The 27,690-nt window shown below is 36.2% G+C and overlaps 1 protein-coding gene across 2 annotated transcripts in view; it reads right to left on the bottom strand.

Moving 5' to 3' along the window:
• Nucleotides 1-26,843, bottom strand: part of rem2 (RAS (RAD and GEM)-like GTP binding 2) — a 59,143-nt gene extending 32,300 nt beyond the window's left edge. The window contains exons 1-3 of one of the 2 annotated variants that reach the window (XM_030160690.1): nucleotides 26,298-26,843; nucleotides 13,373-13,704; nucleotides 4,226-4,299 (exon numbers count right to left, since the gene is read on the bottom strand). In XM_030160690.1, coding sequence (XP_030016550.1) covers nucleotides 4,226-4,299; nucleotides 13,373-13,703 — 405 coding nt within the window. In that variant the 5' untranslated portion in view covers nucleotide 13,704; nucleotides 26,298-26,843. Of the gene's footprint in view, nucleotides 1-4,225; nucleotides 4,300-13,372; nucleotides 13,710-26,297 lie in introns of both variants that reach the window. The other variant, XM_030160689.1, reaches the window with a different exon arrangement.
• Nucleotides 26,844-27,690: the final 847 nt, after the last annotated feature.

The raw sequence follows: 27,690 nt of genomic DNA, 5'->3' as shown, positions 1-27,690 counted from the left end.
CTATCTATCTATCTATCTATCTATCTATCTATCTATCTATCTATCCCCGTTTGCCTGTCTTTCTAAATGTCTGTCTATCATTCCATCTGTCTGTCCATCCATATCACAGAATTTTGCGGATATCCCCACTTCAAAAAGAACATTTCCAATATCCACAAGAACATTCTTCTTGGGAAAAATGACACTGCTGTTACCATTTCAGATATCTACATTTGCATTTCCTTTGATATCCAGAATCCCGAATAGATCAAACATATTCTGATATATACATAAACCACTTGGTACTAGTCATAATTTTAATATTAAAATGAAACACCATTCCAGATATCTGTAATGGAATTTCAAATATCCAAATCACAATGTGACGAGTAAAACGCCCTTACATATATCCACTTTAGCTTGCCATAAAAGGGACCTGGGAAGCTATAAAAAGGACTTGATATGTGGTATGCACTCCATGGGGTGAGCTACCAGGGCACACAAGTCTATACTTTTTTGTTTTACACATTTATAATGAATAGTGACTCCCTGCAGAAACGAAAGCAAACACACCAGTTAAAGTATAATAGCTTATTTTGATTAGGATAAGAAAGGAAAAGCTGTAAACAGTCCAAAACGACCCTCTTGAGGCTACAGAAGAGAATAAACAGGAAAAAGAAAAATGTCCAGGGAAGGACGCTCCCTTGACACTGTAAGAATGATGTTTGAAGCCAAAATTTTAGTTCCAATGACTGGATGCTGTTACAGTGTTTATCCCTTCCTTATAATAGAGCAAAAGAATGTGGTCAAACTGCAATTATCGTCCTCTAAATTACATCCTGGCCTTTTCTCTAATTTACTTTAACATAATAAATGGGGTAGCAGTGAATTTTCCCAAGTCCGCACTGAGAATTACACAAACACACATAAATACATCCCTGGCCTACATTTTTCAGGCCTCGGGCTACACCTTTTGGTTGTCTTCAATAAATATTTTAATTTCAAGCCATCAAATAATAATGAAAACTCTTAGACAGGCTCGAGTACGTGACAGGCATAGAGACGCATAAACACTGAGACAGTTTATCCCACGTAAACAAAAAAAAGGGTGAATGGGTCCCTCTGGTCTCCTGTGACCTCAATCTCCCACTCAGTCTCTTAAAATACAGATGCATGATATTTAACGGACCTACCACAAAACCAACGTTGGACTAAAGTCGGAGGACAACATGGGCCAGCTAGGTCATGGCCAAGTGTGCCAGTGTTTCTATTCTGGGAACGCAGATGACTTATTTAAAACCATCCTACCCACATGACGTCAATAACACTTGCAACGACCCAGTGTCTGGCTGAGCAGACTCGCAGCCTTCTGTGCATGAGCGTTCTGGTGTGTTTTACACATCTGGCTATGCTGATGTTGAACGAGCGCACACACATTCAGTCTATCTACGCACTTTGAACAAACTCCAATCGGAGTTTTGTTCTGCTCCTCACACTGCAGTTGGGAAAAATTCCAGCATAAGCTCAATCTTGATGTGTCAAGCCAAAGAACACTTTAAGGAACAATCACTGAGCGTGAACATAACAGCTTTTCATCTTTTCCGGCAGTTTTTATTGCAAGTGGATGATGAGGTGCTGATAGGGCTGGCCAGAGAAGAGATGAAGCCCAACAGCCAACAGCATTGGATGATGACTGTTCTAGCATGATCTTATGCGTGAGTGAGTGATTAAGTCAGCCTGTACGTGAGTGTGTATGTGCATGTCTGTGCAAGTTGCTATGGTAACTTGGGTGCAGGTTGGGGTGCCCCATAGACAACATTTACAGCTTGCTACAAGGCCAGAAGCCCTGCCTCTAGGGACTGGAAGAGCTGGCAGTTAATTCTGTGTCATTTCAGGGCCAAAACACGTGTTATGCAGCTGGACACATCTGTCCACATGTGTCGACTGTGTATGTGTGAGTCAATCTGTGTTCGGATTGCGCTGCTGTATGCTTCTTATCTAGAGGCATAACCACAAAACGAAAAGAAAAAAAAAGCATGAGCATGAATTTGTGGATAATTTGAGACACTGTCCAGTTCTCTTTGCCCCCCCCCCCCCCCCGTTGCTATCGGCCCTGGAGTGTTTCCAAGCTTCCCGCTGGCCTGCGTCTGTTGTTTTTGTGCGTGTTAATACAAGGCAGGGCATTAGCCTTGTATTAGCATGCACAGAATAACTAATGTAATTAACTCTCAGTGAGATTTAACTACTGCAGAAAAAGGGCTGATGGGGGAAGATGAGCACAAGCCACAAAAAAAGCAACAGACAGAATGAGTGGACAGGGAGATGGAGGAAAAATGGGCAGTAACACTGGGAATGAGCTTACAGAAGAAAGTGATGAAGCAAGAAGCAAGCAGTCAGTGGAGTTCCCCTGAGCTAACTGGAGCTGTGTGTGAATAATTTAACCCTAAGGGGAGAGCCCCTAAAGGCCGAGTGGACATCTGGAGGAGGACGTATGAGAGATGATCCGGCCTTCACACCATTTAGAACAGCATACTGTTCAACCAAGGAATAAATAAGCTGCACATCTTTCAGATTCTTCATAAAGTCCTCAGTGTCACACTCAGGCTTGTTTTTGACTGTTCTTCCGTTCCGCCACTGCAGCTCAGGTTTTTTCCTGCCTCAAATCACTGCCATGGATTCGTATTAATTCATTCACACAGCTCAGCTCAAAAGGTTGATGATGCGTAACAGCAGCAATTTTAGCCTTCACCAATTTTCTCATTCACTGTAGATCTGAATTGAAACATGAAAGGCTAACAAGACAGTGATTTCCCCTTTTCCAAATGAGAGAACTTCAGAAAGTGAGCACAGCTGTTCCTGCAGCATACAGCACCCCGCATGTATACACACAGCGCAGTGAAAGCATTAGTATGAACATGTTCCACACATACAAACATCATCTTACAATCAGACAAATCACATAAGTGTGTTATTTAATTTAGAGTGATAAGAGCAAGAAACTGGATCGGTGTAACACCAGGGCCGGCTCATGGCATAGGTCATATAGACAGTTACTTAAGGTGCCAACCACTGTAGGGGGCACCACTAATGGGTAAAAAAAAATATAGAAACATTTAATAATAATAGTAATAATAATTATAGTAAATAAAGAAATACTAGTGCTGATAATGTGATAATTTTTCTGATACACTGTTATGTTGTCATTTTAATTATGGATGTTGCTGTTGATAATTTTTGGAATTTTCTTTTATGAACGTTGGAAGGTAGGGGATTGGTGGATATTTGTCCAAATTTACAGACCCAGGTTTTCATGCATGAGTGAGCAGGGGCAAATTGCACAATCCAAGTTAAAACTGGTTTGCGTGAAGTAGCGGTGGGATTTAAATCCAATCAAAGGTCACGGGAGGGGACAATTGGCATCCATTTCCACAAAATTGCCAGGTTACAGCATTAACACTTTGGCCACCCTGTCAATTTCATTTCTTTACTCATGGCAGCTGTTCCTGCCTTACAAAGTTAATTCAATGTGTTTAGGCCTGAAAATGTCACTGAGGACAGGCCAAGTTAGGGTTAGGGTTAAGGTTAACCAGCTTTAACTTGGATTACACAGTTTGCCCCTGCTCACTCCTTCATGAAAACCTGGGTCTGTAAATTTGTACAAATATCCACCAATCCCCTACCTACCGATGTCAATAAAAGAAAATTCCAAAAATGATTAAATGCGGAACTGGGGGCAATTTTTCAAAATGTATAGTTGTTTTTTTTTTTTTTTGATACACCCTGTATTTTATTAAAAATTAATTAATTTTGGGATGGCTCAAAGCAAGAGTATACTTTTTTTTTTGCATTTATCTGAGGTCATCATTAGGTCCATCCTGGGGGAAAATATGTCTAAATTTTTCTTTTATTATTGGGTGTAAAAAAGCTGGTGAAGTGCCAGATAACAAAATGTACCCAGTTTTGTAAAAGCACCCATATATAAGTGTGGATTTGTTTGTTTAAGAGAGAACAAAAAAGCAAAGGTATGTAAGACAGCTGTTGTGTCAAAATTCCTCTTTTCAGTGGTGTGTGAGGCGGGAATGGGGGGCAATCCATATCTTGCCTAGGGCTCCAAAATGGCTAGATCCGGCCCTGTGTAACACCATATGAAATGAAAGGGATAGAGGCCACCGCAGTGCAACAAACCAAGGAGGTGTTGTGAAGTGTTCAAGATAAACAAAACAGAAGGTAGATGACAGTCACTAACCTGTTTCCAGTTGTCAAAAATGATCACTTTGCTGTCCTCGTCGTCAACAGTCACCGTGCACTCGTATCCCTCACCTGCAAACAGCGTGACACATTTCAAAGCTCAGTGAGTTTAACGTAAACACCGCAGAGGAAACGGCATGACAGCCACTGTAAATACCAAGGGTTTCATAGATGGTGACACAATATCTCGCAGCGACACAGTCACCGGAATAAAAAGTACAGTCCTCAGGATACAGGAGGAGGTTGGGTACAACATCCAGGTCATTCCTACACATGTAAGTTCTTTGGTTTAGGCAATAAATGTCCTTTAGTTATGATTTGGAATGGATTAGAATTTCATTTACATACATACATGTCAAGTCATTATTTAACCCATAAAGACCCAAACATCCACCTTCAACTAAAATCATCTACTGATCTAAACTGGTCATCCATTAGTTCTATCAATATAAAGATATAGATATAAATATATAGACTTTATTTTGAACATAAGTAGGCAAAATAAATTCCAGATTTAACCCATAAAGACCCAAACATCCACTGGAGACCAAAACCATCTACCAATCTAAAATGTTTAATATCTGCTGATCCACAAATCCTATCAATACATGTAAATAATTGGTGTAAAATGCAGTTTTTCACCTTTTCACGGTCATCAGATATGACCCATTTTACGTTCAGAGACTCTGTAGTTACCATGGAAACACCATCATCTTCTACAACATTGATTCACCAGTAAAACCCATAGAGTCGGATCAATGACAGTGGATGGAGACACTTGGTTTATGTTCAGTTAATGATATATTTTACTGAAAAACTCACAATTTTCTTTTTTTTTTTCCTGTTTTGATATAATAACCTTTGGATTTACTGTGAAGTTTTATGAAAATCTACATGATCAGTGAATTAAATATAGGAAAATAGATAATTTCCACTGGGAAAAAAAATGCAAAATAGAGAGAAAAATTCATTTGGTAAGTGCCACAAAAGTCACACTGGGTCCTTATGGGTAAATACATCTTTTTTTTCATGAATAAACTGGTTCAGAAATGTCAAGATTATACTGTACATATCCATCACTTGCAGAAATATACAATGGCAACCTTTTATTCTGGCAACTGTGTGTGATTGGAATCCAAACATGTGACACTATGCACTGTGGAGATGAAATGAATCGCAAAACTAGCCAAAGTGAAATGTCACTGGTCTGAAAATAGTGACACATCCAGCTCCTGCTCCAGAAACATGAAACCAGTATGAGAAGATGCTGCAGTCAACTGACATTTAGTGAATGTTAAGCCAAACAATCTGAGACATTTGCTCCTGAAAGACACTCATCGTTTTTCCGGGTTTCAGTTTAGTTCACGGAGACGAAACTCTGATAATGGTCCTATTAGGCGCACTGTTAAAGAAATGGTCATCGGGCAGCTATCAAAACACACATCAACTGAACCCTGCTTGGAACAGGATGGAAAAATCACTGCGATGACAGTTTAATACGAGGCAGAAAGAAGCAGTGTCTTTCACGAAATTATTTGGTGTGAACTTATTGATTTGAGGGGTGTTATCTCACTTGTGGAGCTGATGTCTCTTTGGAGCATCTGTTCTTAACTATCATTAAGTGTTAATATAATATGTGTCAGAGTGCTTTTTTTTTTTTTACACAGTTATATATATCCTATTCAAATAATGTATAAAGCAATGAATAACTTACTGCTGGGCAATATTCAAGAAATGTTTTGTGAAAGAGAGGGAGGCTATGATTTAAGGGGAAAGTTAAATTTAAAGACTCATAAAGTACACACTATAAAAAGTTTCTGTATCACCATCTGTGGAGTAAAACAAATATCAAACAATATCAGTTTAAAAAACATGAAGAATTAATTCTTGTGAGGTACAGTATTCAGTAATGACATTAGTTGCGTTTCCATTGGACATCTGTGCAAAACTTTACCGATATTTACTAAATGTCGAAAAAACAGAAGTGCATAATGTCGGTTTTTCCATCAAATCGCAAATGTAATTATTTGTTTATTTATTATCGCGAGATGACACAAGAAGTCATTCCATAAACATGGCGACGAACATAAATATGGTGTTGATTTACAGATATATTCATTATTATTATTATACATTACCCCTCTATCCTGTACTAAATGTAAAAATTATTCGGTTTCCTGGTGTGTCCACACATACCGTGCCATGTTTCTTTTAAAACTCTTCTTTGCTTGTTGTAACGTCTGTCAACATCCATTTTTTTTAATCATGTGACGCTAGTTGCGTAAAAAGGTCTTTCCATTGCAGTTTTGCGTGATTTACCAATTGTGCTACACCCCAAAAACCACCTCTTGCCAGTGCAAAAACTTTGAATCGAAAAATGAAAGTTTTGGCAAAATTGTCATTTTTCCATTAGGTAAATTTTTATGTGCAAGTTATATTTGCGCAATTTGAGGGTCAATGGAAAAGCGACTAATGAGGACTGTTTGTTTATGGATAATGTTGTATTGATAAATACGCTGTCATTATTGAAGAAAGTTGTTGAATTGTTGAGTCTTTTTGTATGACTGTGCTGCCATGATCATATTGTTGTATATAATTCAATTACTGCATTATGCATTCGTTGTGGTTAAATGCTAAAATTAGGAAAAATGTATTGTTTGATTCTTGTATTAAGTTAGTGATAAAGGTGTAAAAGCATTTGAGGGGTTGGATTAAATAAATTTATGCTTCTTCCTACTCGTGCAAAATTCAGACTTGCGTGTACTTGAAGATAGATTCTGTTCATTTGAATGTTATTTTGTTTTCGTCTTATTTTGCTTTGTTTTGTTTTTTTTTTTGTTTCTTTGCGTATTTGGAATAAATAAATTAATTTTTTTTTTTTTTTTTGCACTGCATCTCGTAAAATAAACCACAGTTACATGTAGTACAATTCTCATTCAAGATGAAAGCAGCATAATGAAAGCATGTGCATGTTCCTTTTATATATGCTTTTTCTTTCCATGTATGATGCATGAACCCAACTGCATAACATGGCCAATAATGAATACTGTATAACCAGATTCAATAGCAAGTCAGCTTTATGCAGAAAACGGTGTAGGTGGTTCTAAATGAAAATGACCAATTGATCGAAAAAGTGGGTAGCAAAGAACAAGGGATAGTTAAGGCAAGTTTTTTGACAGGAAAATCTATTGATTGACAGACCCTAGAGCAGAAAGAAACCCCAATCAAGGCTGTATTGTGGTGCTTTTAACCCTGTAAAGCCTGAATTATTAAATCATTGACAGAAAATTCCAGTTCTGTAAGCTTGTTTTGTTGTTCTGGGAAAAAAAATCAGAAGTTTCTTCAGTTAAATTATGGCTGGAAAAAATGGTAGAACTGTCTCGCCTGGAGAGAATCCGGTTCTCATTGTTAAATAAACTACACCAGTTTAATCAGAGTTGGCATCCCCTTAATCAATTTATTGACAACTCAGCCTGAATATGATTAGTAATTATGTGGCCTCCCTTGGTGTAATATGTTGTAAGTCATGGGATGAGGGTTGTTAAATTGTGTGTTATGTTTACTTTCCTCTGTTGTACTTTTGGTTTGTTCAATCTGTTTATTTCTCAAAATGTAGACAAATTGTAATAGATGTTTTTGTGACTAACTCCTGAATAAAAAGGTTAACAGTAAAGAAAATTCCAGTTCTTTGAAACTGGAGCCTTTATTGGTCCTTCTGAACAACCGAAACTTTTTTTTTTTTTTGAATATCAAGTTCTATTTATGGGTTTCAATTTTGTATCATATTTGATACATCAGGTCTCAGTGCTCAGATGTTATTATTTTTGAACAAACAAAAACATAATATAACACAAACATGTCTAACAAATTGGTAATTCCTTTTCAAAATTGGCAAAGTTCTGCCTCCTTCCTCATTAACGACAGTCTTGGGCCCAATCCCAATTCACCTCTTGGCCCTCTCCCTTACCCCTGCCCCTTGCACTTGACACTACCCCTTGAAACAGTGCTGCAAGGGTAGGGGTTGAAACATTCCCCTATGAAATGGGACAACCCTTCAGGACCTCTTACGTCATCAGTGGTCATTGATGCTGCTATTAACAGATGCGAAAACTTTGGCTGAATCCCAATTCACCCCTCGGCCCTCCCCCCAGTGAATACTTTTGGAAACAAAAGTTTTTGCATCTGTTAATAGCAGCATCGATGACAGCTGATGACATAACAGGTCGCAAAGGGTTGTCCCATTTCATAGGGGAATGTTTCAACCCCTACCCTTTGCAAGTCCTTTTCAAGGGGTAGTGTCAAAACCAAGGGCCAAGGAGGAGGGGTAAGGGGGAGGGCCAAGGGGTGAATTGGGATTCAGCCTTGTAGTGTAACTGGAAAGACCTCTGGTGAACAAATTCCTCCCCCCTGGTGGATTATCTGTGTATTGCATGTATCTAATTGTATACATCAGGTTTTTCAAGAAAAAAAAAAGTCACACTGATCATGTAGAGGGCTTCAAAACTCATGTATTAAATATGATACGTTTGGCGTTATAGGGTTAAAAAGCAAATTCACTTTAACAGGACTTGGACTTTGCTATAATAGAGAAATGTCTACATCTCCATTGTGAACTACACGCTTTCTGCAATTTGGATAACGATTTAATGATGATTTTTTTTTCATGGCAGGGATTCAAGCAAGTCATTTGCATGAAAGCAACACAAACAAGCACTGAGTGGAGTGAAAGGGGTGATTCTGATTAGGCGAAGGACTCCAGTTATGACAAAACAAGAAGCTTGTACTAAGTTTGGGCAGGATGATGGTGTAAGATGGATGGCCGTAGAAATATGTCTGATTTGGCACGGCTGTTTTCTCTGCAGAAGCCCTCAGACTCTTTGCTATATTTGTCTTTTGTTTTCAACTCAAGTCTCAAGAGGAAGCTGTTTGGAAAGCTCCAATATAAAAGAACACTGTATGGTACAGTTGTTTTATACCATTTCTCTTTAACCCATAAAGACCCAAACATCCACAGATGACCAAAACCATCTACTGATATAAAATGTTTAATACCTGTTGATCCACTAATGCTATCAATACATGGAAATATTTAATGTAAAATACAGTTATTCATCTTTTCATGGTCATCAGATATGACCCATTTGGACCTTCAGAGGCTCAGTAGTTACCATGGAAACGCCGTCATCTTCTACAACATTGATTCACCAGTAAAATCCATGGAGTTGGATCAATGACAGTGGATGGACACACCTGTTTCATGTCCAGTTAATGATATGTTTTACACAAAAAGTCAGCTGTTTTTCCAGTTTTGTCTGTTTCTGATATAACAACCCTCAATTTTAATCTGAACTTTAATGAACATTTACATGATTAGTAAATTAAATATAGGAAAATATCATATTTATACTGATAAAATACAAAATATAGTGGATACTATTATAAATAAATGGTATAAATCACTTAAGAAAGGTTAGATATAAAGAAATAAAAGTAGTGCTAGGTCTTTATGGGTTGAAGTTTATATCCTGTTACTGTGATTTAAAACCGCATATACCCTTACAATAGATTTTCTCACATGAATCTAGTTAAGACTTCTGCTTTTGGGGATTTAGTATAGGAGGTGGAATAAGTTACAGATTCAGCATTTATGGACTCCATCTATAAATTATGCTTGTTAAGGTTAAACCCTGAGGCTGTTCAGCGAAAATCTCCATCCCTCCCATACATGTGGTGGGGTATATGGTGGTGGAATTTTTGGACTTTTTTTTTTTTTTAGAGAATATGATTAATAATACAAAAACTTTTCTTCCACTCATGGCTAGTGGTTGGGTGAAGTCATTTATTGTCAAACAAATGTGTTTGCTCTTTTTAAATCATACTGACAACAGAAACTATCCAAATGACCCTGATCTAAAGTTGACATAACCTAGTTCTTAATCCTCTGTATTGGCCCCTTTAACATCACTAGTTGCTTTTCCATTGGATATCTGCGCAAAACTTTACCGATATTTACTAAATGTCGAAAAAACAGAAGTGCGTAATGTCGTTTTTTCCATTAAATCACAAATGCGGTGATTTGTTTATTTATTATCGCGAGATTACACGAGAAATCATTCCATAAACATGGCGACAAATGTTAATATGGTGTTGACTTACAGATATATTCATTATTATTATATATTACCCATCTATTTCATACTAAATTAAAGAATGATTGGGTTTCCTGGTGTGTCCACACATACCGTGACATGTTTCTTCTTCTTCTTCGCTTGCTGTAACGTACGTCAACGTCTGTTTTTTTAATTCACCCGACTAGTTGTGAAAAAAGGTCTTTCCATTGCAGTTTTGCGTAACTTACCATATGCGCTACGCCCGAAAAACCACTTCTTGCCAGCGCAAAAACTTTTAATCGAAAAATGAGACTTTTGGGGAAATTGTCGTTTTTCCATTCGGTAAATTTTTATGCGCAAGTTATATTTGCGCGATTTGAGGGTCATTGGAAAAGCGACTACTGACAGCTGTAAGTCTTTTGTGGTAGTTATGGATGAGGCACTTTATTTTCTCAGATGGTAAAGCTGCCCATTCTTCTTGGCAAAACACCTTCAGTTCTTGTAAGATTTTGGGTTTTCTTGCATGAACTGCATGTTTGAGACCTCCCCAAGGTTACTCAATGATATTGAGGTCAGGAGACTGAGATGGACACTCCTTCACCTTCTTTTTTTTTCCAAACTTGTCAGCATCTTAATAGCAGAATGGTAGTCTGACTGCCTTTTGGTACGGAACAAATTTGCTTTGCCAAGGGAAACTTCATCAAGTATATGAGGCTGTCCTTGATATTCTACTGTCTTTATTATGGGTTTGGTTGAACCGCATTTCAATGCCAGATCTGACATGAAGGAACAGGGGGAAGGAGAAGAAAGGGGGAGAAGAGAAGGAAAGAGTGAAGGGGGGAGAAAGAGGAAGAAGAAGATGGCAAAGACACTCCTTCACCTTCACTTTTTTCTGCTGTAGCCAATGACAGGTCGACTTGGCCTTGTGTTTTTGTCATATTGGAACATCCAAGACCGTCCCATGCGCATTCTGTCAGGGTATGTAAACTTATGAACACAACTATATGATGTGGATTTGCTGTTTTTTTGGGTTTGTGTTATGGTATGCATTTTTCTGAGTGATGTGCTCTATTCTCATGGCTGTATAGTTTGTGAAAACAATTTGAATGACAAACCTATCTATCTATCTATCTATCTATCTATCTCTCTCTCTCTCTCTCTCTCTCTCTAGTCTGTCTAGCTCTCTAGTCTGTCTATCTAGTCTATCTGTCTAGTAGCGTGTAATTTTTGTCCTTTTGACTGTGTTACATGCAGATTTGTGTATGCAATATAATGTAAAATAATATAAAAATGTGTTTTATCTGAAAAATAGTTTCTCTTTTATCTCAGTAAGTATTTATTTTTAAAATCGACCCAAAGTGCTTCCAAACTTGCTTCATAACATTAGTCTACATCTAGTTTGAATTTTTAGCCCCCATGTCCTGTTTTTAGGGACCAGTTTCATAGAAGCACCCATATTACTATAATTTTTGGGGAATGAGTGAACTTCAGTCATCCTTCTTTAGCTCACAGGTGTCAAACATGCGGCTCGGGGGCCAAAACCGGCCCGCCAAAGGTTCCAATCGGGCCCGTGGGATGACTTTGTAAAGTGCAGAAGATATTAACAGTCAAGGGCATCAAACTCAAAAATAACAGCATAATAGCCTAACAATAATGACTCCAAATGTTCCTCTTGGTTTAATGTGAAAAAAATAATATGATATCATGCCTCTAAATAATGGCAACACCAGTTTTTTTCTCTTTGATTTATTGCAAAGAACATTAAATTTTGATATCCTTTAATAATGTCAATAACCTGAACAAATGTGAACAACCTGAAATGTCTAAAGAAAAATAAGTGTAATTTTAACAATATTCTGCCTGTTTTGTGCCTGTGATCTGTAATGCACACGTATAGGGGTGTAACGATTACCGGTATAACGATAAACCGTGGGAAAATCACAGACGGTTAGTATTGCCGTTTAAATTCTAATTATTATGATAACTGTGTTTGATTACCGCACTTTTCCGGAGAAAACGCCTATGTAAAGATCTGCTTTTATGTCAAATATTTGAGCACAGTTTTAATTTACTACAATTTTAATTTTATATACCTAATATTTGGAACCAATATTCACTTTTAAAATCTTTGAAAAGGTTCTTTAAACATCTGTGTGTTTTTTATGCAATAAATTATATACATTTTTCAAATCGGATTTTATATTTTTTTTGTGTTTTCTGTCCTTTTATGTTGATATAGTAGGTTAAAGTGAAAAAAATAATAGACAGATGATATACAGTAGATGAAGCTGTGCTGAAAAAACAGATACCAAACATGGGCATAGTAAACATTTGTTTAAATAGTATATAAAGGCAAAATCAAAAGTACTGAAAAACCCATAAAAAAGGCTCAGACCACTAAGGGTTAATACTTGAATGTTTCATACATTGTCCCAATTATTTTATTTGGTTTTTGTGTTGTTTTTTTTTTTTTTAAATACAACTTGGTTAAATTATTTCAGTGTGTATTAGTACTTTTTGAACATTTTGAGCACAATTTCAACAATACCGCGATAATAATGATAACCGCGATAATTTTGGTCACAATAACCCTGATATGAAATTTTCATATCGTTACATCCCTACACACGTAGAAATCATAAGCTGAGGCATAATATTGATCAAATTTTTCTGATTATTCTCATTTTTCTTCAGAAATTTCAGTTTTTTCAGGTTATTCACATCTTTTTTTTTGTTTGGATAGTTTGTAAATTGTAAATTATTTCATAATTTAATGTTATTTTTTGCTTAGAAAAAATTTGGAGTTGTCATTATTTATAGGCTATTACGCTATAATTTGACTGGTCTGGCCCACTGGAGGTCAAACTGATCTGAATGTGGCCCCTGAAAGAAAATGAGTTTGACACCCCTGCTTTAGCTGCTGGACCCATAAAGCAGAAAAAAACATTTTCACACTCCATCCATCCATCTATCCATCTATCTATCTATACATGCACACAAAATCAAAATCAGTAAATCCCTGGACAGGTCATTACCACATGCTTGTGTCTCAGAGTCTATTGAGAGGGATCTGTCTGACTGCCCAGCCAGAGATAAGGCCAGCGACGACTTGCCCACGCCATTTTGTCCCAGTAGTACTATCCTCAGCGCCCCGCCGTGACTGTGGTAAGTCGACTGGGCTGCTGCCGATTGACCGAACGATTCATCTCGAGGCACTGCTGTGTCACTAATAGGCAACGTGGCAGGCTCCTCCAAACCCGGGATCCAATCGCAGTCGTCGGATACGGCCTCTTCCCTTCGCAGCTGGTGTTTGACAGGAAGGGGCGTGCTTCCTCGACGGAGTGGGGGCGCCGTGGTGAGAAACATACTGTACTAGAATGGAATTAAGACAGATAAAAAAAAAAAAAAAAAAAAGACATGTTTAAGAAAGGAGACATATGTTCACAAAGGAGCCTTGGGGTTTGGCACAGATGACACTGTTTCCTGTAAAAGTTCAACAGTAATCCCCAAGGGCCCCAATAAGCAGCAAATATACCTGTAAGACTGTCTGTTCTGGTTAATGTTATCACTGGAGAATGGGGGAAGGGTGTTTTTACTCTGTGTGCCTGTGTGAAAGGAGAGGGTAGGTGATAACAATGAAGGTGAGACAGATAAGTGGCAGCAGGAGAGAAAGAGAGAGAGAGATGCTGATGAAGATGCAAAGTGTGTCAAAGGGAAATCTATGAGGAAGAAGGAGGAGGGAAAAAGGAAGGGGGTAGTGAGATGAGGGAGAGGGAGACAGGGTAGGGGGAGTTGCTGAAGGAATGACAGAAGATAAGGCAGTGGTGTAGCGATCCCTGGAGAACTGGGTATACTCTCAATTTTTGCCTTTTTTTTTTTTTAAAGTAGTCCAGAAAAAAATGTTTTATCTAAGATAAAGTAGTTAGTTTAGCCAAAAATCCGTCAGTAGTATTTGTTCACTTTTATAAAATTATCATGACTTGATCAGGAGCAGTTTGTAGGTTTTACTGGTCACACAAGCAGCTGCATGAATGTAAATGTATTCAACATGAGGCAAACGTAGGATAACGTTAGCCTTTCATAACGTTAGCCTTTATTAATGTTAGCCTTTCATAACGTTAGCCTTTATTAATGTTAGCCTTTCATAACGTTAGCCTACTCCACTGGTTCCCAACCTTTTTTGGCTTGTGACCCCATTTTAACATCACAAATTTCTGGTGACCCCAGACATTCAAAATGGAGACCTTTTTTTTTTTTTTTTTTGCTAAACTAATTTTGTTTTTGATCATGTAATAGTTAGCTATACTATGCTGCAAATGAATGTTAATTTTTAGACAACATTTAAGCGATGCAACGTATATTATTATGGACGGAGGCAGAAAAGCCAGGTGTAGATTACTGCACAAAGTGAGAATTTTATTTTCCTTGGTCAGGATATGTACAGTCAGTCCAGCTTGGATTTACAAGACTGACAATTAATACTGAACAAACAAGAACTCAAACTATGAATTATGAAAGAGCTGCAGCATCTGAAACCGACCACAATGAACATTTGACAGATAAACAGAACCACAGTGCTTCAGTTTCAGCTTCACAGTTTGTCACGTCTTACGGATTGTGATCATCTCTCTCAACTCACCGAATATTTTTTATTAGTAAGTTTTTATTTTGTATTTTTATCAATTACTAGAAATTTCAGGCGACCCTATTTGAATTCCAGGCAACCCCACGTGGGGTCCCGACCCCAAGATTGAAAAACACTGACCTACTCACAAAATTTAACTACTGGCGGCAAAATCTCTTCTCTAAATGCACAGCCATATGGACAGTAGTGTAAAACAGCGACTCATTCTGAAACCACCTTAAAATTTACCTCAGAATTATGTATTCCATGAAAGTAGGTTCTCTCACTACATGTCACTCACTTGAAATATGTTTATTCTGCCTTTTCACATTTCCAATTATCACGTATCTTTCAACGAGACATGCAGTGACCTGTCAATCAACTGGGGCGACACTGACACCTGAGGTATCCAGTCAGGTTCCAGAGGTGGCCCAGCTCTAGTTAGCAATATTTTCCTCGGCATGACCCACCCTACTCTGCCTCTGATTGGCTTATCAGTCCTCATGCCTAAAGTTAATCAATCTAATCAGTGAAGGCACCGAGTACTAGCCAATTAGAGGCAGAGGAGGGCGGGTCATGGCTTCACCATCCTAGGAGAAAAAAATTGCAATTTGGCTCAGATACTACTGAATGGTGCACATAGGGAGGGGGGATTTAGAAGTGGGTATACACAATGACGACTGAAAAATAAGTAGGTATACACCGTATACAATGGACTACACCAGTAAGATAAGGGAATATTAAAAGACAGCGGTGTGATGAGGACACACGTAGAGAGAAAAAGAAGCTAGAATAGAAGTAGTGCATGGGAGGGACTGACGAAATGAGGATGCAGCTGGATTTAATGAGGGCATAAGAGTGGTCATGTGGCTCTATATAGTACAGTACAAACATAGTGAATGCAGCAGAAATTCACACAAAAATGGGTCACAAGTGCAAAGTCTTGATCTCGATAAAGGAATTCTGAGGTTTACCCAAGAACAATAGCTCTGTCTGAGAAAAGAGTGAGTCGTTCTGTGCACGTCCATACCAATCTGTGCGTATAACCATCACAGGTCAACCAGAGACAACCTTCATCAATATTAATACAGCAATTAATGCAGCTCCGGCAGCACCCCTGGGTGTCTGTGGACTAGCGCCCGTCTGTGGCGATGCTAAGTACAGTATTAGCAGTTAATTAAAGAGAGCAGACATAATAACATAACAGGAGCACATTAGAATATAATATAATCACATTCAGCACTACAAAATAGTGATGTGGTGTAGTATAATAGTGTGTAGGGTGTCCCCCTTATGGAATCTGAGTCTACAGTAGCGGAAAAAATTATAAGACCACCCCTTGTTTTTTTCAATTTCTTGTTCATTTTAATGCCTAAAGGTATAAATATAATGAAAACAACAGAAATAGCTCATAAGAGTTTAATTTCAGAGCTGATATCTATCCATTTTTCATGGTTTTCTTCATAATAATCAAAATCCCTTCAGTTCTTACATCAATATCTATAGCATTGTAGTGACAAAAACAGTGCTTTTAGGCATTCCATGTTTTCTTTTCTGTCCGTTTTAGTCACATGATACACATGGGAGTTAGTACTTGATTACATAACCATTGTTTTTGATGACTTTTGATGGTCTAATACAGTGGTTCCCAACCTTTTTTGACTCGTGGCCCCATTTTAATGTCACAAATTTCTGGCGACCCCGGACATTCAAAATGGAGACTTTTTTTTTTTTTTTTTTGCTAAAAGTAATTTGTTTTTGATCACGTAAAAGTTTGCTATACTATGTTGCAAATAAACATTAATTTTAGACGACATTTAGTCTATGTAATTTATATTATCAGAGACGGAGGCAGAAAAGCCAGGTGTAGATTACTGCACAAAGTGAGAATTTTATTTTCCTTGGACAGTGGATGGAGACACTTGGTTTATGTTCAGTTAATGATAAATTTTGCTGAAAAAGTCACTTTTTCTTCAGTTTTCTCCATTTTTGATATAATAATCCTCAACGTTAGAATTGAACGAGGGTTCAATGTGATGCCTCAGTAAGTGTGTAATTATAACGGATTTACAATTCTTAAAGGTGGTCGATCCATTGATCCCTTTTTTCGTTATCCCCAAGACACTTTTTCTTCTATTTTCTCTGTTTCTGTTTTAATAACCTTTGAATTTACTCTAAGCTTTTATGAACATCTACATGATTAGTCAATTAAATGTTGGAAAATACTTGATTTTCACTGAAAGAAACACAAAATACAGGCGATAACATTACAATTAATGGTGATAAACCACTTAAGGAGGGTTAAATATAGAGAAAAATGTATTTGGGGACTACCACAAATGTCACACTTCCTTATGGGTTAAGTTCAATTAATGATATATCTTACTGAAAAACTCACCATTTCTTAATTTTTGTTCTATTTTGATATAATAACCTTTGCATTTACTGTGAGGTGTTAAGAACATCTACATGATCAGTCAGTAAAACATAGGAAAACAAATGATTTCCACTGGAAAAAATGCAAAATATAGAGGATAATATTGTAATAAATGATGATAAATCACTTAGGAAAGGTTAAATAGAGAGAAAAATTCATTTGGGAAATGACACAAAAGTCACACTGGGTCCTAATGGGTTAATCGAGATATCATTTAAATTTGAGTGAAGGATGATGTGCAGTTAAAGTATGTTCATGTAGAACATGTGATGTTTACATTATCTGTTGAATGTGTTCTAAAAGTGTGAAAATCTAATAAAGAGAGTTTTAAAAAAAATAGCAGTAAGTAATAAAATGCAAAAACCATGAGGGAAGGCTCTAGTTCAAACATGGATTGACCTTGAGGAGACAGTGCCAGTATATACAGTAGTATCATATACTACATTATAGTATAGTATAGTATAGTATAGTATAGTATTGTATAGTAAGGTATAGTGATTCTCTTGCTTTGTATCCTGCAGAAGGATCCCTGTCCTCGTGGGCTTACAGTACACTAAAACAAACTAACAGCTATCAAGACATTTCATTACAAAAACCACAGCTAGGTGCCAAACAAAACATTCTGTTTTCTCTCCCAGACTTGGCAAATTAAAATCTGCCACAACAACAACAACAACAACAGCAGCAAAAAAAAAAAAAAAAAAAAAAAAGTATCAGAGGCACAACTCATAATCATCTAGACAAAAGAAATCAACATAAATGGAGGACATTTTACGAAAGACTGCGTCCGTTCCATTTGCACAGACAGGAGTGGCGTGAGCAAAAACAGAAAACTAAACCTCCCTTTCAGCTTCAGTGAGCTGGCTCTGATCGCTGACACACAGGTTAGTCGGGTGTGGTCACCAGACTAAACCATGCACTATTAATGCCTTGGATTTAGTTGCAGTTAGTGTCCATCTTGTGTTTTCTTCGTATTGTATTGTATTTATTTACATGTACATTTCATATGGTCAGGCCTCTGTATACATACAGTCGTGGAAAAAAATGACTAGACCATCAAAAGTCATCAAAAACAATGGTTATGCAATCCAGTACTAACTCCTGTGTGTATCATGTGACTAAAATAGACAGAAAAGAAAACATGGAACGTCTAAAAACACTGTTTTTGTCAGTACAATGCCATAGATATTGATGTAAGAACTGAAGTGATTTTGGTTATTACCAAGAAAACCATGAAAAATGGATAGATATCAAGTCTGAAATTAAACTACTATGAGCTATTTTTGTTGTTATCATTATATTTGTCCAAATAAATGTACCTTTAGTTGTACCAGGCATTAAAATTGAACAAAAAACTGAAGAAAACAAGGGTGGTCTAATAATTTTTTCTGTGACTGTATGTTGTTGTAATGTTCTAAAATACATGTTCCTTTCACCTTACATGTGTTTTCTTGTATTTTTTATATTTACTTTTTGGATTTTTTTTTTTTTTTTTTTTGCCTCTTATGGGTATGGAACCAAATACGGTAACTTTTTTGACCTTGATTTTCTATATAACAATTTAAAAAATCACAATTTCCATAAGTAATTAAGTATTGTTATGTCCTCCAATAACACACTAAGTTAGAAATTTTGAATTGCAGAGTATTTATCTGAGTGCCATATATAGGGTTAAATAATTGTTAAAAATTGCTCTCATGGTACAGTATATTATTGTCAAAACGAGACCAATAGGGTGGTTATTATCAAGAAAACCATGGAAAATGGATAGGTATCAGCTCTTAAATTAAACTACTATGAGCTATTTTTGTTGTTATCATTATATTTGTCCAAACAAATGTACCTTTAGTTGTACCAGGCATTAAAATTGAACAAGAAACTGAAGAAAACAAGGGTGATCTAATAATTTTTTCTGCGACTGTATATGACTATAAATGTAAGATCAGTTTTTCCACATTCAACATCCTCTGGTATGGTTCCTATACTCTAGGTCTAGTTATTTCATTCTTAGTTTCCATTGTTTTTTCATATATTATTTGTGTAAATAAAACCCTGATCCTGTCTCCACATTGTCTCCATGCTTAGTCTATGACACAAAACAAACAAACTCTGTCTTCCTGTGGAGTCTGACAATAATGATAATGTTCTTGAACACGACTCAGCAGGTAGGGGTCTTTGTTTTTGTTAATTTATACATTACATAAGGTTTGATATTGTAGTCGAGATATTAACCCATAAGAACCCAGTGTGACTTTTGTGGCAGTTACCAAAGGAATTTTTCTCGCTATTTAACCTTTCCTAAGTGATTTGTCACCATTTATTATACTATTATCCTCTGAATTTTGCATTTTTTCCAGTGGAAATCATCTATTTTCCTATGTTTTATTGACTGATCATGTAGACGTTCATAACACCTCACAATAAATTCAAAGGTTATTATATCAAAATAGAAAAAAAATAAAGAAATAGTGAGATTTTCACTAAAATACATCATTAACTTAACCTAACCCATAAGGACCCAGTTGTGGTAGTTCCCAAATGAATTTTTCTCTATATTAAACTATATTTTCTCTATTTATCACCATTTATTGTAATATTATCCTCTGTATTTTGTGTTTTTTTTTTTTTTTTTCATTTTTCTTAACATTTAATTTACTAATCATGTAGATGTTCATAAAAGATCAGATTAAAGTTGAGGGTTATTATGCAAAAAATACAGAAAACTGAAGAAAAAGTGACTTTTTCAGCAAAATCTATCATTAACTGAACATAAACCAAGTGTCTCCATCCACTGTCATTGATCCAACTCCATGGGTTTTACTTGTGAATCAATGTTGTAGAAGATGATGGTGTTTCCATGGTAACTCTGAACGTCCAAATGGGTCATATCTGATGACCATGAAAAGATTACATTTTACACTAATTATTTACATGTACTGATAGGATTAATGGATGAACAGTTTAGATCAGTAGATGACAGTGGATGTTTGGGTCTTTATGGGTTAAGCTTGTTTTTCGTTTCATATGTTAACCCTATAATGCCAAACTTATCATATTTAACACGAGTTTTGAAGCCCTCTACATGATCAGTGTGATATTTTTTTTCTTAAAAAACCCGATGTATACAATTAGATACGTGCAATACACAGATAATCCACCAGGGGGGAGGAATTTGTTCACCAGAGGCCTTTCCAGTCACACTACAAGACTGTCATTAATGAGGAAGGAGGCAGAACTGCCAATTTTGAAAAGGAATTACCAATTTTTTAGACATGTTTGTGTTATATTACGTTTTTGTTTGTTCAAAAATAATATTTGAGCATTGAGACCTGATGTATCAAATATGATACAAAATCGAAACTCATACATGAAGATTGATATGTGAAAAAAAAAAAACTGGGCTGTTCAGAGGGACCAATAAAACAGTGGTTCCCAACCTTTTTTGGCTTGTGACCCCATTTTAACATCACAAATTTCTGGTGACCCCAGACATTTTTTTGTTAAAATTAATTTGTTTTTGATCATGTAATAGTTTGCTATACTATGTTGCAAATAAATATTAATTTTAGTCGACATTTAGTCTATATAATGTATATTATTATGGACGGAGGCAGAAAAGCCAGGTGTAGATTACTGCACAAAGTGAGAATTTTCTTTTCCTTGGTCAGGATATGTACAGTCGGTCCAGCTTGGATTTCCAAGGCTGACAATTAATACTGAACAAACAAGAACTCAAACTGTGAATTATGAAAGAGCTGCAGCATCTGAAACCGACCACAATGAACATTTGACAGATAAACAGAACCACAGTGCTGCAGTTTCAGACTCGCAGTTTGTCATGTCTTTTATGGATTGGGATGGTCTCTGTCAACTCACCATATATTTTTTATTAGTAAGTTTGGTTTTCTTTTGTTAGTTTTTTTTTTTATTTTTATCAATTACTAGAAATTTCAGACGACCCCACGTGGGGGTCCCGACCCCAAGGTTGAAAAACACTGCAATAAAGGCTCCAGTTACAAAGAACTGGAATTTTCTGTCCATGATTTAATGGTTCAGTCTTTACGGGGTTAACATAGTGCAGTGGGATGCTGTGATGCACTTGCATACTTAATGTGCATCACTATGAACTACTACATCACATTACACGTATGGGCAGGTGCAGTAGTGTTTGATGGAGTGTGGTGTGTTTTATCATTACACATGTGAGGTGTGGCTCTGGTAATATACACATGCTCTGATACACACTTCTTCATTCACATGGTTTCAGGTAGCTCAATTAGGTTAAGTGAAAGAGCTAATCAATTAAGCATGGTCTGCATTGTTGCGGAGGGGGGGAGGGGGAGCTGCACATGCACAGACAGGAAACTCTTGACCGCAGGGCTGAGCCGGTGTGTCAGGGGTTAATCTCTTTCTCTCGCCAGGCTTTTGAGAAACTAGGGCAAACAACTGCGCTTAATACAAAATTAATTACTACAGGCTATGTTTTTATTCTTCTGCCTTTACACACCAATTATACGACCGCTGCCTCCATGCCAGCTGCAGCCTGGTTCTGTCTGGTGTACTTTTCATCCATCCAAATGGTGGTTCATGTGTAGTTCATTACTATTCCGTTTAGAGTGTCTAAGAGGATAACGAAAAAAGGGATCAATGGATCGACCACCTTTAAGAATTGTAAATCCGTTATAATTACACACTTACTGAGGCATCCCATTGAACCCTCCAACCATCACAAAAGTACATCAGGTCTGAGTTTAACCCATAAAGACCCAGTGTTACTTCTGGGGCTGCTCCCAAATGTAATCTTTCTCTTTTTTTTTAATCTTTCTTAAGTGATTTATCACCAGATTATAATATTCTAATATTATGCTCTGTATTTTGCATTTTTAATTGAAAATCAGGTATTTTTCTGTATTTAATGTACTAATTATATAGAACCTCAGATTACAGTTGAGGGTTATTACATCAAAAATAGAGAAAACTGAAGAAAAAGATTATTTTATCCATCCAGACGATGAACCAGAGGACATTTCATGTAAATTTACTTTAAATATGTTGAACGAGACAATCTTTATCTTAACCCATAAAGACCCAGGGGACACTTTTGTGACTGTTCCTCTAGTTCACCTTTCTAAAGTGATTTATCACCATTTATCATAACACTATCCTGCGGTATTTTGCATTTTTTCAGTGAAAATCATGTATTTTCCTATATCTAATTCACCGACCATGTAGACGTTCATTAAAGCTTAGAGTAAATTCAAAGGTTATTAAAACAGAAACAGAGAAAATAGAAGAAAAAGTGTCTTAGAGGATAATGAAAAAGGGATCAATGGATCGACCACCTTTAAGAATTGTAAATCTGTTATAATTACACACTTACTGAGGCATCACATTGAACCCTCCAATCATCACAAAAGTACTTCAGGTCAGAATTTAACCCATAAAGACCCAGTGTTACTTCTGGGGCTGTTCCCAAATTAATTTTTTCTCTATTTTGAACCTTTCTTAAGTGATTTATCACCATTAATTCTAATATTATGCTCTGTATTTTGCATTTTTAAATGAAAATCAGCTATTTTCCTGTATTTAATGTTCTGATTATGTAGATGCTCAGGTTAAAGTTGAGGGGTATTATATCCAAAATAGAGAAAACTGAAGAAAAAGATGGGTTTTTTTTGCAAAACATTTCATGTGAATTTACTTTAAAATATGTTGAACGGGACAATCTTTATCTTAACCCATAAAGACCCAGGGGATACTTTTGTGAGTGTTCCACTATTTCACCTTTTCAAAGTGATTTATCACCATTTATTATAACACTATCCTGCGGTATTTTGCATTTTTTCAGTGAAAATCATGTATTTTCCGATATCTAATTCACCGACCATGTAGATGTACATTAAAGCTTAGAGTAAATTCAAAGGTTATTAAAACAGAAACAGAGAAAATGGAAGAAAAAGTGATGTTTTCTGCCAAATATATCATTAACAGAACATAAAATAAGTGTCTCCATCCACTGTCATTGATCCAGCTCCATGGGTTTTACTGGTGAATCAATGTTGTAGAAGATGATGGTGTTTCCATGTTCACTATGGAGCCTTTTAATGTCCAAATGGGTCATGAATAGATGGCAAACTGTATTTTACATCAGTTATTTGATAAGATTAATGGATCAGCAGTTATTAAACATTCTATATCAGTCAATGCTTTTGGTTGCTGGTGGATGTTTGGGTCTTTATGGGTTATGACAGAAGGTATTTGGGAATATTATTGAGTATGATAGAAAATTCAAGCCAATTCGATCGTAAATGAATGGAGAGGGTGGTGAGAAAGATGCACAAAAATACTAGTCCACTGGTTCCCAACCTTTTTTGGCTCTTGACCCTATTTTAACATCACAACTTTCTGGTGACCCCAGACATTTTTTTTGCTAAAGCTAATTTGTTTTTGATCATGTAATAGTTTGCTGTAATATGTTGCAAATAAATGTCAATTTTAGACAACATTTAGTCTATATAATGTATATTATTATGGATGGAGGCAGTAAATCCAGGTGTAGATTACTGCACAAAGTGGGAATTTTCTTTTCCTTGGTCAGGATATGTACAGTCAGTCCAGCTTGGATTTACAAGGTTGACAATTAATACTGAACAAACAAGAACTCAAACTATAAATTATGAAGAGCTGCAGCATCTGAAACCGACCACAATGAACATTTGACAGATAAACAGAACCACAGTGCTGCAGTTTCAGCTTCACAGTTTGTCATGTCTGTTATGTATTGGGATTGTCTCTGTCAACTCACCATATATTTTTTATTAGTAAGTTTTCTTTCTTTTTTTTTTTTGTCTTTTTTTTTTTTTTATAATCAATTATTAGAAATTTCAGGCGACCCCATTTGAATTCCAGGCGACCCCACTTGGGTCCCGACCCCAAGGTTGAAAAACACTGTACTAGTCTGTGACAAACCTAGTGAGATGAGGAATCTAAGTACAGTATTATTGGCTGCAACAAAACACTCAAAACACTAATTAATTTCCTTTTTTGTTTACTAATTTAGTATTTTGCTAATTGTTTACTTTTTTCTTTGTTTTTTTTTCTTTGTTTAATATTTAGAATATATTTTTTGACTATCATGGTTATTACTTTCATTCTTTAGATAGATAGATAGATAGATAGATAGATAGATAGATAGATAGATAGATAGATAGATAGATAGATAGATAGATAGATAGATATTTGTCTATTTTTTTAATAAATTTTTTTGTTTACTAATTTAGTATTTTTTGATAATTTTTTGTTTTTGTTTTTTATTTGTTATTTAGAATATATATATATATATATATTTTTTTTTTTTTACTTTCATGGTTATTACTTTCATTCTACAGATAGATAGATAGATGGCACAGTCTATTCTTTCTCAAACTGATAAAATCTTGCACCACAAACATCTGAAACCAGTGTTCAAGGGGTTAAACTGAAATGAGGAGGAAAGAGGGTCTTATTTAGAGGCTCACCTGGGGTGTAGATCCACCAGCAGCACCAAAGTTTGCATTGGAATAACACTGATCCTTTTACAGTGAAACCTTGCCACTTTAGTAAGTCTTTTTTTTTTTTTTTTTTTTTTTTTTTTTTTTTGAGCATGTATCAAATATGTTACAAAATTGAAAATCAAACATGGAGATTGATATTTGAAAAAAAAATAAATAAAAATAAAATTGGGCTGTTCAGAAAGACCAATAAAACAGTGGTTCCCAACCTTTTTTTGGCTCTTGACCCCATTTTAACATCACAAATTTCTGGTGACCCCAGACATTTTTTTTTTTTGCTAAAACTAATTTGTTTTTGATCATATAATAGTTTGCTGTAATATGTTGCAAATAAACATTAATTTTAGTCGACATTTAGTCTACAGGGGTTGGACAAAATAATGGAAACACCTTAAAAAATCAACAAAATATAATTTAATATGGTGTAGGTCCGCCTTTTGCGGCAATTACAGCCTCAATTCTCCGAGGTATTGATTCATACAACTTGTGAATTCTTTCCAAAGGAATTTTAAGCCATTCTTCAGTTAGAATACCCTCCAACTCTTTTAGAGACGATGGCGGTGGAAATCGACGTCTTACTTGAATCTCTAAAACTGACCATAAATGCTCAATAATGTTGAGGTCTGGGGACTGTGCCGGCCATACGAGATGCTCAACTTCATTAGAATGTTCCTCATGCCATTCTTGAACAATTCTAGCTGTATGGATTGGGGCATTATCATCTTGAGGTGAAGGTGTTTCCATTATTTTGTCCAACCCCTGTATATAATGTATATTATTATGAACGGAGGCAGTAAAGCCAGGTGTAGATTACTGCACAAAGTGAGAATTTTATTTTCCTTGGTCACGATATGTACAGTCGGTCCAGCTTGTATTTACAAGGCTGACAATTAATACTGAACAAACAAGAACTCAAACTATAAATTATCAAAGAGCTGCAGCGTCTGAAACCGACCACAATGAACATTTGACAGATAAACAGAACCACAGTGCTGCAGTTTCAGCTTCACAGTTTGTCATGTCTGTTATGTATTGGGATTGTCTCTGTCAACTCACCATATATTTTTATTAGTAATTTTTTTTTATCAATTATTAGAAATTTCAGGCGACCCCATTTGAATTCCAGGCAACCCCATGGTTGAAAATCACTGTACTAGTCTGTGACAAACCTAGTGAGATGGAGGAATCCAAGTATTATTGGCTGCAACAAAACACTCATGAAATCCCATGCAAGTCCTAAAAGGGAGTGTGCATCCTACCTGGTGTGTGTTTGTGGAGGTAAAAACCCTGAAAGCTTATTGCGCAAAAAAAGGAAAGAGAGAGAGAGAAAGCAATCTGAGTAGACTTACCTGGTCAGCCATGGTTATCAGTGAGTCTTCTCTTTATAAAACAAGTGCTGGAGTTAAAGCCGTCTTTTCCTCCTGGTATAAGTCATCTGTGCAGGCTGCAGACCCCGGCGTCACATTCACAACGGCACAAACAGACGGCGCACAAAAGACACGCACCACATTTCTTTAAACATCATGTTATTTGCGTCTTACTCCTGTGCGTAAAAATGCCCTTTTTTTTTGGTGAGGAGGGGCAGGAGAGGTGCAGAGCATGGAAGAGGAGGAGAGAGGCTACACTTGCGTCTCCGTTTGGAATAAAAGACGACTTGTTATGGGAGGAAGAAAGAAAGCCATCAGCACAACACATCCCCTCCTGTCCCTCTGGAGTCCCAGCGGCCAGCAGCGACTGCGCTCCCCCCCCCCACCTCCGGTTAATACCTGCAGCTCTCTCTCTCTCTCTCTCTCTCTCTCTCTCTCTCTCTCTCTCTCTCTCTCTCTCTCTCTCTCTCGTATTTGGGGGGCGCGTCCTTGAGTGGGGTCGACCACCATACACAGCTGATCGTCCTATGGTGCGTCTATGGTTGTGAACGCATCTCCTCAGTGCGCAAGAGGAGAACATTCAAATAAATACAGTCCCACCTCTTTTATCCTCCATCACCATAAAACCAAAACAAACTGCAAACCGGTGTATGTTCAGATCAGCCAAGTCTCACAATAGAAAGGAAGCACGTTTTTTTTTTTTTTTTTTTTGTTTGTGTGTGAATGTGATAAAAAATATCCGCTAGGGGGACCCAGAGTGAAGCATCTCAGTTAAAAAGTGATGATCCACGACTAACAAAGGATGAAAACAATCATATGATTAGAAAGGTTTTAGGTATTGTAGGAGCTGTTTGTCTGTTTACAAAATTTATTTACTTTTTTGTTTATTAATTTAGTATTTTTTTGCTAATTGTTTATTTTTTATTGTTTTTTGTTTGTTTAGCATTTTGAATGTATTTTTTGACATTCATGGTTATTACTTTAATTCTTTAGATAGATAGATAGATAGATAGATAGATAGATAGATAGATAGATAGATATTTGTCAATTTAGTTTTTTGTATTTTCAAAATTAATGTACTTTTTTTACTAATTTAGTTTTTTTTGCTAATTGTTTATTTTTAATAGTGCGGGTTTTTTTGTTTGTCAATATTTTGAATATTTTTCTTACTTTCATGGTTATTACTTTCACTCTATACATATATATATATATATATATATATATATGTATATATGTAGATAGATAGTTTTTTTTTTCAAAATTAATTTACTATTTTGTTTACTAATTTAGTATTTTTTTGCTAATTGTTTATTTTTAGTAGTTTCTTTTTTTGTTTGTTAATATTTAGAATTTTTTTTAACTTTCATGGTTATTA

The sequence above is a fragment of the Sphaeramia orbicularis genome, chromosome 17, assembly GCF_902148855.1.
Source record: "Sphaeramia orbicularis chromosome 17, fSphaOr1.1, whole genome shotgun sequence".
Classification (NCBI taxonomy): Eukaryota; Metazoa; Chordata; class Actinopteri; order Kurtiformes; family Apogonidae; genus Sphaeramia; species Sphaeramia orbicularis.
This window is presented reverse-complemented; position numbering and strand designations above follow the sequence as displayed.